We start from the raw sequence: 13,573 nt of genomic DNA on the forward strand, positions 1-13,573 counted from the left end.
TTACCAAATTTTGCATACAGTGATTTGCAAAAGTGTAAGATAAGCAGGTCTGTGCAGTGTGTAGTGTGAATAAAGCTATCTAGTAGTATGTTTCCTAGCTCTAATTAGAAACCACTGATGCATCGTACGTACGTATTTAATGTCATGAATTCCAGATTCAATTTCTTGAATTTGGGGGTAGGAGAAAGAGGTTGTATACTGTGATGTTCCTTAATTCTTCTATGGCAATACCCACTACCTCAGTGATTTCTGGTTAATTATCCTAAGTTTATTCTCCAACATAAACATTTACTTCCAGAGGACAACCCAGATCTACAGGATGATTACACCATTTTTCAAAAACCCATCATGATGTCCATAGTGTATGTTCAATAATATCCCCTTCCAAGTGCAACTAACAATTTTTAGTCACAAAAAAAGGTAACCAGGAGCCATAAGCAGCAGTTGAAAGAAAACATTTGAGTTAGTCCAATAATTTCCCAACCCTTTTTCAGTTACTTTTGAAGTGTTAATTAAGTTATTGGAACTACTTAAAACAATAGTGTTGGAACAATGAAATTGACAAAACATGGTTTTTTTCTCCTTCTTTAAGTAACTAGTGTAAGTGAAATATATTTTCATTCCATGAAATACATATATAGAAATATAATAATAATTCCTCCATGTCTCCATAAAAAGAAATCTAGAGAAGATAAAGTGTTCAATATTTTAAAATGTAATTTATACTAGTAAAAATGTTTAATAAAAAACATGGCATATAGAATATTTTGAAATAAACTTCTCGTTAAATGAATTATTTCCTTTTTTGCTGTAACATGGGAGAAATAGGTTATTTTAATTCATTAAATCAACAATACAATTGATTTTTATGGAGAAACTACAATATTCCAGAAATTCTACCAGCAGGAAAAAAAAAAAGGATTTTCTTATATCACCATCTTCATCATAAAATGCTTATTAAACCCCCTCAAGCAAATAACATTACCTTTACCAAAATGCTCAAAGGCAACACCTAATATTTAACACAGCAGTGTTAATACTTCATGTAGGGGCGTCTGGATGGTTTAGTCGGTTAAGTGTCTGACTTTGGCTCAGGTCATGATCTCGAGGTCTACAAGTTTGAGCTATGCATTGGGATCTATGCTGACAGCCCAGAGCCTGGAGCCTGCTTCGGATTCTGTGTCTCCCCAATCTCTCCGCCCCTCCCCCGCTTGTGCTCTGTCTCTCCCTCTCAAAAATAAATAAACATTTAAAAAAACTAAAAAAATTACTTCACATAAAGTATAAATGTAGAATATCATGAACTGTAACATTTAGAATTTAATTCATTGCCTTTGATTAAATAATCAAAACCACAAAATGTCTTTGCATTTTGTAAAAAAAAAAAAAAAAAAAAAAAAGACAAAGCTATAAGAAGATGCGTGGAAAGATCCACAAATTTAAAAGAAGTTAAATGATCATATAGTTTCAAACTTCTTCTCAAGAAGTTATTACATTGTTTTTCATTTATTCCTTTGTTTCTCTTTTCTTTTTATTCTTCTAATTATTTTACAACAAAAAATGTTATTGATGTTATACTATGTTCATGTTACAAAATGTGCTAACCTGTAAAATACAATAATTTAAAAAACTAATCCCTACTGTCATAGGTTTTTAATATGGTGTGTTTGTGTGGGGGGCAAGGGAATAGATACATGCATACAACCAAAAATAATAAAAGGAAAACTATATTTAGTTCCACAAATGACATATAAAACATTTTGCTATGTATGAACACAGAATAAACATTTATTTCAGCAGGATGAGTATGAATGTCTTATGTAGGAAGTGGCATTTCAGATGAATACTCTAAGTACTGACTTTACCACATGGAGACAGACTAAAACATTTTCTTAGTAAAGGCAAGACTATAAGCCAAGACATAATGATGGAAGAGTTCAGGTTACTTTTGAGGGATGGCTAAGACAGATCTATGAAGTGGTAGCTTCAAGGCTGAAGGGGTAGATTTGGACAGCTGTTGTAGCCTGTTGAAAGTCATACAAAGGAACTTGACTTATTCTGAATGCAGCAACAACAACTAAAAGTAACAGACATTTACACCTTGTTTTTAAGAAGTGTTACCTGAGGTGGAGAGTTCTTCATATTAGAGCACCATATTACTAAAAGAAGCAGAGTGGGGCAACAAGGATAGCCATCATAGGGACCAGGGTTACTTTTACTGACATGATTAGCACTGTCTCCTAATACAATCAAACTATTCAGGAATTAGTGCTAGCTTACTGAACTTGGAATCAGAACAAGGACATTTTAAAGAAAATAAACCTATCTGTATATCTTCATGATAGGGGCTCAAAGAACTCCAGGCCCATTTATTCACGTGTCTTTAAAGAGATACCACCAATATTTTCTCAGATTATTTTTTTCCTTTCTTTCTATACTTGTAAAATTGACCAGTCCCTATCACCTGCTTCTGCAGATTAAGATGCACTTTCTATAGATATGTTAATATGATCAAAGAATAATTGCCCTACATCTATTTTATCTCCTTCTGGGGGCTTTGCTTGAACTCATTAAATGATGATTTAATGAACTCTCAGCTGGAATTGTATCTCTCTCATTTCTGAATTCTGGGGAGCCATCTCACAATTATACCCAAGTACTTACAAGTGACACTAGATTATACAATATTACAAATTTTTTAAAAAGTGGATTGTCAAAATATTCGTAACTTTTTTTTTTTTGCTTAAAATTAAGTCAGGTTTATTATTTTAAAGTAATCTACTCATAACTGTGTACAATTCCTAAACAACTTCAGTTTTTATCTGTGGACATAAGAGGGTGGTCTAAAAACCTTATTCCATTTTCTGCTAAATAAATAGAAAGTATACATAATTATGTACAATTTAGAAACTCCTGATTAAGAAGCTAATTAAGAATAGCTTTTACAAAGAAGAACTCTGGCTCTAAGAAGGCACAAGAGATTTAACTAAAGGCCACATTGTATTAAATTTGTTAACAAATTTAATACCACAATTTCTCAATAGACTTTCTTAATTGTAATTATCTTTTCTTCAGCTGTTAAAATATTTGAGAATCATATTTAAAAAAATATTTTCTTATGGTGACTGGGAAAAAAAAGTCAATGGGTGATAATAGTGAGAAAAGTACAGTGAGGCTAAGTGCATGAAATAATTCTTCCAGAGTATAAGGTCACATGTTCAAGATCCTTAAATTGGACAATTCAATGTAGGCAGGTGTCATCAGATAACTTGTTGGCTTTCAGCCACTGTGTCTCTTAACAGTTTTGAAAAATGGATGTTTGCATTTGTTACATTTTTCCTACCTTCCCTATAAAATCCACTTTCCACTGTTCAGTTGTACTTACTAGTTTTCTTTAATCTTTTTTAATCTTTATTTTCTTATCCATAAAATAAAGTTAATAATAGCTACCTCAAGGGGCATTTTAAAAGTTATGGTATAGACTCTATTAAAAATTGAAGGGGAAAAAAAAGAATTGAACATGGAATATTTTAGCTATTACTGCTACTACCAATATCAGTACCATCAATATCACTAATCCTACTTATTTCATTTATGGTATAATACCAATTTTAATCTAATACCCCCTAGGTTTGGTCAATGCTATAACACCCACTAAATTGCCAACATGTTTCAAAATCCTATCAGTTTATTTTGGCAAATAATTAAAACAGTTGCACTAAAAATCCATAGAGTTGTTACAGAGTTCGTACTTTGCACCAGGCACTTTTCTAGGCACTGCAGCAAGGCAGACAGAATATACAGACTGCAAGAATTTGACTCCCGGTAGCTGAAACAAACATGCACCTAATCAATTATAATACAGGGAAGTAAGTGCTAGAGTAAAGTACAAAGTCTAGTCTGTACATCCGGAAAGGGAACAAGAACCCAATGGTGTGGGATTGGGGTAAGGAAGCAGCTTCATTTATCCAGACTAAAGAGTGAAGGTAGGAAGTGGATCGTTAGAAAACTACTACATGAAGTGGAAAAAAAGACACGTAAGTTAACAACTTAAAAATGAAAATAATGACAGTTGTAGGTCCAGCCAATACCATGTATTCTCCAAATACTGAGGAGAAAAAAAAAAAAAAATTAGATGAGGTAAAACCGAAACAGTTCAAAATGGCCGAAACACACAATTTAAGAAATAAAGTGATTGGAGACGTAAACTGTTGACCAAATCATAAAGAGCCTTGAAAGTCTTATTTTAAGGAGTTTTTCCTCTATCCTGAAGGATATAGGGAGCTATGGCAAAGGAGAGAGTGTTTAATGAGGAAACTGCATCATGAGATCTAATTTTAGAAAGATCACTACTTCTGTTGTAGAGATAATGATGCCCGGGGAAACTGGTTTGAAGGCTACATCAGTGGTCCAGTATAGTTAATGGTGGGGAATGGTATAGCAAGAAATGAATTCAAGAGAAATCTTTGAGGGAGACACAAATTAAGCATCTGGTGGTGAGACAGTGACTATTTATCTTTATAATATCTTCCTGCAGTTCCTGCTCCCTTTGTGTCTATTACGACTGCAATAATGGATTTTACTGCTATTTCCTCTGCAATCCCTTCTCTCTCCAAAGTATTTAAAACAAAAATTCAGGAAAAAAGAAAACTCTCATCAGAAGAATACACAAAGTTTACCCATTTATTTGGGGGTGCCTTATTGGATGTTCTTTCCCTTACATGCTTGTTTAATCTTTTTTTTACCACTGCTATGTTTTGTGAGACTACCACAGGAAAATTACCGCAAAAGGGAAGGCAAATGGGCTCTTCTGAAGCAACGGATAAAGGTTCAACTCTTCAGTCTTCTAAAACAGTTGTTTTTAAACCTGACTCTAGAAAATAATCAGCCAAAGAACTTAAAAACAATAATAAAAAATTATGCTCATATCCAGCCCACTCTGACCACATCTCACTCCTCAAATTATATGATACTATTGTTTTTTTAATCTCTTATAACTTTCCTGATTGAAATTAAAATCAAGCTAAAAACAGAATTTGATTTTGTTTTTATTTATGTACATTTTTAATATTTATTTTAGAGAGAGATAGCAAGAGCACGAGTGGGTAAGGGACATAGAGACAGAGACGGAGACACAGAATCTGAAGCATGCTGCAGGCTCTGAGCTGTCAGCACAGAGCCCCACACAGGGCTGAAACTCACGAACTGCCAGATCATGACCTGAGCCGAAGTTGGACACTCAACTGACTAAGCCACCCAGGCACCCCTCTTTGCATTTTTAATTGCTTAGCACAGTGCCTAGAACATTGCAGTCATTAAATATTTAATTCACTCATCAGTTACTTATTGATAGGTTCTGGTCATGCTATAGGAATAGTATTTCAGGGTCTTTACAACATACAACAGTGGATTTCAAATAATGACTATTAAGCCACATTTTAAAAATACAGAATCTGAAGCAGGCTCCAGCTCTGAACTGTCAGCACAGAGCCCGACATGCGGGGCTTGAACTCACGAACCATGAGACCATGACCTGAGCTGAAGTTGGACACTTAACCAACCGAGCCACCCAGATGCTCCCAAAATACATTTTTTTAAAATAATTTGCAGAGTGCATGTGCAAGTATGCAAACCAAAAACAAATACACACAAAACTGAAAATATTTTTCACAAAATAACATTTACCCTAACCATGAGCAACACACTTTGATATTTTCTATTCTTTTGTGTTCAATTTTGTAAAATAAAAAAAAAAAATGATGGCTGTAATCCATTATATTGATTTTAATACCAACCAAAGAGAATCACCAATACTTGGAAAAACACTTGCATAGTGGATGTTCTAACTCTTTCTGAACATTGATAGTAACACACTCTACAAGTGCTTTTATTTAAAAAAAAAAATAGCAAAATTTTAGAGTCTTTTAAAAAATCCCAATTGTCTTGGGGCGCCTGGGTGGCGCAGTCGGTTGAGCGTCCGACTTCAGCCAGGTCACGATCTCGCGGTCCGCGAGTTGGAGCCCCGCGTCGGGCTCTGGGCTGATGGCTCAGAGCCTGGAGCCTGTTTCCGATTCTGTGTCTCCCTCTCTCTCTGCCCCTCCCCCATTCATGCTCTGTCTCTCTCTGTCCCAAAAATAAACGTTGAAAAAAAAATTAAAAAAAAAATAAAAAATCCCAATTGTCTCAAAATAATTCAATACAGTTAGATAAAGGCACAGAGCTTTAAATCACTTATCTTTATTTCACTTAGAAGAAACTAAATCTGCCATGGGTAAAAAGATATGTGTCACAATAATGTACATTTACTGTGATGTTTTCTTTAATGGACTCTGTTAACATTAGGTAGGGAAAAACCTAAAAGTGAGCAACTTTTCAACAGCAATATCATACATATTGTTAAAAATCAGGAAACATGAGAATATACTTTTGTTAACGCATTGGATTTACTAAGCTGTCCTGATGAGTCATATTTAATACAAAGTAAGACTTTTTTTTTTTCTTTTAGACAAACTAATATAGAATGGATAGTATTTATAAATATAGAAGATCTATAAATAGTATTCCCAACTACAGAAAGAGAATATACTCCATTTTCATTAATGACCTATGTAAGCAACATGTAAGCAGTAAGTTCAAAGAGTGAATGCATTGCTATTCACTGCTTTACTAATCTCTCTCAGTAAGGTATCCATGTGTCAGATACCAATGATGATGCACACCTATGGCCGAGAGACCATTATTTCTTTTCCCTCCATATATTTATCACCCCCTTGTCTGTAGTAATAGAAATTTAATGGGGGCTTATGTCCGCCCAGCTAGAGGCTATATTTCCCAGCATCCTCTGCTGTTAAGTCTGTTAAAAAATTTTTCTTTAATTTTTGAGAGAGACACAGTGCATGAGTGGGGGAGGAGCAGAGAGAGAGAGGGAGACATAGAATCCAAAGCAGGCTCCAGGCTCTGAGCTGTCAGCACAGAGCCCAATGCAGGCCTCGAACCCATGAACCGTGAAATCATGACCTGAGCCAAAGTTGGACGCTTAACTGACTGAGCCACCCAGGTGCCCCTGCTGTTAAGTATGTTTATGTGACCAGGTTGTGGACAACGAAGTAAAAACAAAAGTGCTATGTGCAATTGCTGGGTCATAAACTTCAAAGGAAAGGAGTTCCCTTCCTTACTTCACATTTTTGTTAGCAGGAATGTGGGCAGAGTGTATACCAACTGATGAAAGATGGAAGTCAAGTGTTGAGGATGGTTCACACTGTTAGATGAGGGAGGATAAACATGTACCTAGTTTAAGTCTCATTTTCCCTTCTTAAAGTGCCCAAACCTATATTCTAAATAATATAGAAGTCCTATTCCAAAATTGACTTCTCCAAACTGAGTGGGAAAAGGTAAAGTAAGTGAATGAAGTTTAATTACAATATAGAAGCATGGTTAATGAACAAGAGCATGTAAGGATGTGAGGCTGTCCAAGTAACAGTCAGTTATATGGTAATAGAAAGGTCATAAATTCCCAACTTGGCAATCAAAAGTGTCAAATAAACAACTCCTGGAGGTAACATTACTTGTCTTCTATAGACAGAAGCTTTTTTTTTTTTGACAAGATGAAACTTCCTTGTATATATTTCGTATAAAATACTGAAATAGAACATAACTGCATTCTACACATCACTACACCAAAATGTCAAAAGATTCACTTCCCAGCATGAAAATGCACAGCAACATAAATATGAAAGGACTCCACATTTTAAATGCAGTATTCACACCTCGGTGCAGAGTGAAATGGAGTATTGTGAACGGATGTGGCATTATCAAATAACATATGTAAGGGGATTTAATGGAATGAAATTTAAAAAAACTAAAACACATTATTGATTCTAACAGATGGAAGATACTGCTCTGGCTAAACTACTCAGAGTGATAAACCATTTAATTATTCCAAAGTTTTGTTATAATTTGCTTATTATGCAATTAATTTGGAGATATTTCAATGTATTAGTTATTTATTTGGCCCATCTCTCCAATACAGAGATTCTTTGTAGACAACATTCGTAGAGATACACAAAACTGCAATAGCATATACTACTCCATTAATGGGAAACCCATCTTTTATGCACACCTGCTGTAGGAAGCTGCAATGGTGAATTTCAAATAACTATTTGAAAACATCACCAATATTTCATACCTTTTGCCTTACTAAATTTTCCATTTATTATTCACCAAGCATTTTTGAACCTGTACTTGTTGAAAGTAACAACTTGCTGATCCAAATTGTTGGTATTAGAGTGTACTTCATAAACGCTTGACATTTCTTTATGTTATTTCTTGTATGTTAATTTAACATACAAATGTAATGTTGAAAGTAAAACCAAAGTTGGTTTAGTGCCTCTCAAAAGGAAACCTATGAAAATATCACACATCTTCTCCTTCCTGTTCTTGATCCACACAGTGATTATTGTACTTATGAAGATAATATAGAGAAATAGCGATGACAGTTGAACTCAAGTTTCTGAAAGGAAGGAGGTTCAAGACACTTAGAAGAAGAAATGATGGCAAAAATTTATTTTCCTCTCCATAGGTTTTCATCTAAATAAAGGGAGTGACAGAGATGGTCTTAGACTTGGTGGCAATTACCTAGTAAGAGAATACATGGCATCCTGATAAGAAAAATGTAGTAGGCTAAGAAGCATTCCTGATAATTTCACTCCAGAAACACTATGAATAAGGACAGCTCCAAAACAAAAGTAATCCAATGTGTGATCACTTAAAGAGGAGGAAAAGTTTTCATCTCATATAGATTTATTTCTTAGCTATTCACATTTAAGGACTGGGAACTGCAGGAAAGACAAACTGAAAGACAGGAATATGGAGTTACTCAGTTTGTATGCTGTAACTGTCCCCAGTATGATCATATGAGAGAATGAACACAGTTTATGAGACAAAGACTAAGTTAAATCAACTCTTTGTTCTCTCTGGTCTCTCAGTAAAATAATAAGTGGATGGAAAAAAATGTTAGAAAACAATCTCCATGGAATATGTAGACAAAATATACAAACATGATACACATGAAATACCTTAGCAGGTATGTGACTTCCAGATGTATCATTAAACATGTTTAAACTTTCAGCTAAATATGAAAATTCTTTAGGAAATTAAAAAAAAAATGAATAGAACAAACAAAACCTGAGCCAATTCTGTCCTTTATTATCTATTTAGCCAATTTATTTTATCTTAAGAAGAAAGCCACAGCATCTAGACACTTTTTAGCCCAAATTCTGAGCTTCCATGGCATGACTGAAAGATATTTTGTGTCTTAGAGATGTTCACTGATGATGATGACATAGGGAGAGAAACAGGAAATTTAAAAATGGTCTTGCCAAACTCTATCCATAATAAAGGTAAGACAACACAGTTAGTTATAAATAGAAAACTTTCTTCAGCCACTCATTCCTGTCTGCTCTCTGAACAGATATAACTTCTATCATGGAAATGTCTGCAGGCAGTTATTCTGAACATTGTCAGGATTTTTTTTAAATTACAAAGAAAAATATTTAAAAGCAAACTACTCACCTATTCCAATGAAAGCAGCTTTGTACCCTTCTTCTTTCAAAGTACTAAGAGTCATTTCATCCACTGACAGGCTTTTGCCACAAATTATCTATAAGAAACAATATTTCAATAGTGATGTTTTGGCATTTGATTAATTAAAACCTTAACTTTAACATCAAAAGGAACAGAAAATCGATATATAAAATTTCATATACATGTAGACATATTTTTGTCTTTTAGTATATAGGCTTACAAGTACAAAACAGTATATAAATAGAACACTAACATGTCTTACTTAAAAGGACTAAATGCAAAAGTCTTTCAATGAAGTAGCAGAAGAAACACTAGTGTATTTAAAATCACATCAGTAAACTTTCATAGCTTGATTAATACGTTCAAGGCACTATGTGAGGCACTTTAAAGAATAAAATGATAAATGAACAGAGTTCCTGCCTCAATGTATAATCAGGATCTGTGCAGAAGATATACATAAATAAATGTAACATAAAACAGAGTGTGATTAGCACATGTTTACAGGAATTTGGAGGATAGAGAGATTCACTCTGGCTAAGTTAGCAGGATGAGAATACAAGTAACAGAATTTTCATAGAGCTTTTTAAAATAATAGATAGAATTTTGATAGGGGACATGGTCCAGGAAAGGTGAATAAATCTGGGAGGCAGAGGGTAGTCATCCCTATTAAAAGTCACAATAACCTGTTCAGTACCCAGTCATGAGCCAATTTTCAGATCCGGAACCTACTGACTGCAGAAGGTGGCCAAGTCCCTAGGAAGAAGGACCTGTAACATCCCGCCAAATTAATACTATAATGATTCCCTTAGTCCTTCTCTAAAGGGAGCTATGGCCATTTACGCAAATACTGTACACTGGGGAAAGGGGAATAATCACACATTTCAAGGACACTGGACACAGATCCTTCACTGATCTTGATAGCTAGGGATACAAGAGTACGGACTACAGGGACAAGGTAAAAGACGGAGCCTGGTAGAATTCTGGCTCACAGACCACTGAGATCACAGCCCCAGGTAGTGATTATTCCCCTAGTCTTCAGCTGCATAAGCAAAACTGCTATACTTGTTAGTTGAAGTTATCCCCACATTGGGTCACTGGTCTGTGAAGTAAGAGCTACAATAATTGGGAAGGACAGAGAACTTCTGAAACCCCAGTCAAGAGTAAATCAAACACACTACCATATACTGGGGGTGGGTAGGATGGGGAGAGATGGTGGTGATCCATGTTATATTTCTGTGTAATTCACCAGTCTTGTCTCAGCAGATGCCAGATAATTCCTAGAGAATAACTGTAAACTACTGGAGGCTCAACCAAAGAGTACCCCTGAATACAGTTTCTGGGATAGGTGTGGTATTATTGCTAAATCAGACTAACAAGGCCACAGGTACCCTGCATGTGGTATACTTTTCCATCCTGCTGCTGAGAAAAAGGAATCAGAAACAGTTCACATTCACAGAGGAAAGATAAGAATATTCATTTACAGTTTTGCCTCCGGAACATGTCGACTCTCTACTGTAATAATATATGTAATCTGAAACTATCTGGTCACCCCACAGAACATCACAGTGATCCATTACATTAAGAACACCATGCAGATTGGACAGCATGAGTAACAGGTGGCTAGTATGCTGGAGACTTTGTTAAGACACATGCCCTGCAGAGGGCCGACAATGAACCCTAAGAAGATCAAGGACTAGCCACTTGAGTGAAGTTTAGAGGTCTTGTCAGGTATGTGGCAGTATATCCTCCCTAAAATAAAATATTTTGCTGCAATTTTGCTTTCATTTACCACCATAGAGATGGAAGCACCATTCCTGGTAGGCTTCTTTGGGTTCTGAAGATAGCATGTTCCTAAAAACAAAAGCCTCTAAACTGAGTTGTGGAGGGAAAACAAATTTTATGTATGAAACAGTACTTGAAAATAACCAGCACAGAATACTTAACTAAGTGCAAGGCTCTCTTCTAAACACTGCATATATGGACTCATTTGATCCTCACAAGAACCCCTATGAAGTGGTATCAGTATCCTCCTTTTACAGATGATGAAACCAAGGAATAAGAGGGCTTAGACAACCTTCATCAAAGTTACATCTATAGTCCAACTGCAGAGCCAGCAGGAGTAACAGTTATGCCCTGATGATTCTGAAGTAAAAGGAGAATGAAGGGTAGAACTGGCACCATCTTCAAAGGCACAGAACAACACATCACATGTGAAGACCTACTGAAATGTAGTGTTTCTGGAATACAAACGCTAAAGCATAAAAAAGAAAGAGAAAGTAGGGGGAGAAGATGTCTGAGATTGTATCATAAAGGATCATTTTTGTTTTCCTAAAATACTAATTCTATTTTTATATTGGGAGATGGAATAACTGAAAGTTTCTAAGCCGAGGACAGCAAAAGTGAGATTAAAAACGAACATTCAGAACTCTGGAAGATATAAAATACCACAGAAAGAATTAAAACATCAAGTAAATATATAATATTAAAGATGCTTATAGTATCTAATAGTGTTAACTGGCATTAGAATTAGTAGCATTAGATACTACTCAATGTATCCAATAGTGAGATTTCCAAATTTTAATTTATGCTAATTTTTAAAGAATAGATTTTTTTATTTTATTAAACTATTTCTGATCATAAAGAAAGTTCTACTGTTTATTTTATGAAATACATAACCTTAATACCGGTATATAATAAAGGCTAGACATAAAAGAAATCTATAGGTCCAAACATTCTAAATTGAGTTTTAGCAAATAGAATGAGAATGCAGTTTCCAAAGTTGAGCAGTGGAATGCCCTGCCAATGGGTTAATTAGTGGAAGTGATCCTCAGAATACCTGACTTTAAGTTTAGTTTATCCACTGCCTCAGCAAAAAGATTCAAGAAATACCCCCATCCCTCCTGAGGTGGTGCGTGTATGGGCACAGCAATTTAGTTTAGTAGTGTTACTACATGCTTTATCAAATGATAATAAAGACATCCCAATCCTTCCACTCTAGTAGAGTGAACATGTCTGAGTTTATAATGTACAGGAAAGATGTAAAGACATTTCATATTTCTACAGTCTGTTTCCAGCTTAGCAGGCAATGTATGCAACTGGGGAAGAAAAAAAAATGAATTATACGTTTGTGTATTGAAAACTGGAAAGACAAGTAGCTTGATTCTTGGTATTAATACACTAGAACTGGGACCAGGAAGACTTTACTATACTGTGGACAGACATTGTGAGAAAGATGGATAATAGCCATCATTAGGAAGTAGCTCCATGATGGAAATGAGACAAAGCAATAATGGCAACATTGAGTGGAGTGTCAGGCACCAGGACTCTTCTCTGTCTGTGCTGGGAACTCCAGTCAAATTTCCCTTTTCTAAAAGCCTTAGACTCCCAAACATTTGTTATCCAATCAATAATTAACTCTGTAAGAAAGAACAAGGAGAAGGACTCTGACAAAAAAAGGTTAAAATTTTGTTTATGTTATGCATTGGGAAATTGGGCTCAGAGATATAACACATAACTAAAACTAGTTATTATGAGACAACTACAAACATCAAAAACATTCCTATGGCTGATAAACTATGAAATCCTAACATTATTTGTTAAATAGATATGATGCTAGAACAAAAATCACATGGTGAGCATTTTGCTTGTGTTTTTGTTCCTTTAGTCCTCTGTACTTTTGTATATGTAATATTTTTTCATCTTGATTTTCTTAATATGAATTACAACACATATTGTACCTTCCTCTAGTGCCTTTAGCAATTTAGGACTAAGTACTCAAGCTTCTTAGTTAAAATCAGAAGAAAATTTACTCCACTAAAAGCTCAGCATAAGAATTATTACTATTCCAATATATGGGCTAAATATAAGCCATGAGCCAAAGTTCCATCTAATATCCCCTTTGGGACTTCATGAAACTTTCTTTACATCTATAATACATCTTCATATATAATAATATTTGTAATGTAAATAGGTTTACAACTTTTTTCTGGAG

The 13,573-nt window shown here is 34.9% G+C and overlaps 1 protein-coding gene across 1 annotated transcript in view; it reads right to left on the minus strand.

Moving 5' to 3' along the window:
* The window catches only part of DPYD (dihydropyrimidine dehydrogenase), an 852,446-nt gene that overhangs the window by 565,258 nt on the left and 273,615 nt on the right, over positions 1-13,573 (minus strand). Inside the window, exon 8 of the mRNA XM_045478381.1 lies at positions 9,571-9,658. Coding sequence (XP_045334337.1) covers positions 9,571-9,658 — 88 coding nt within the window. The remainder of the gene's footprint in view (positions 1-9,570; positions 9,659-13,573) is intronic.

Source organism: Leopardus geoffroyi, chromosome C1 (genome assembly GCF_018350155.1).
Source record: "Leopardus geoffroyi isolate Oge1 chromosome C1, O.geoffroyi_Oge1_pat1.0, whole genome shotgun sequence".
NCBI lineage: Eukaryota > Metazoa > Chordata > Mammalia > Carnivora > Felidae > Leopardus > Leopardus geoffroyi.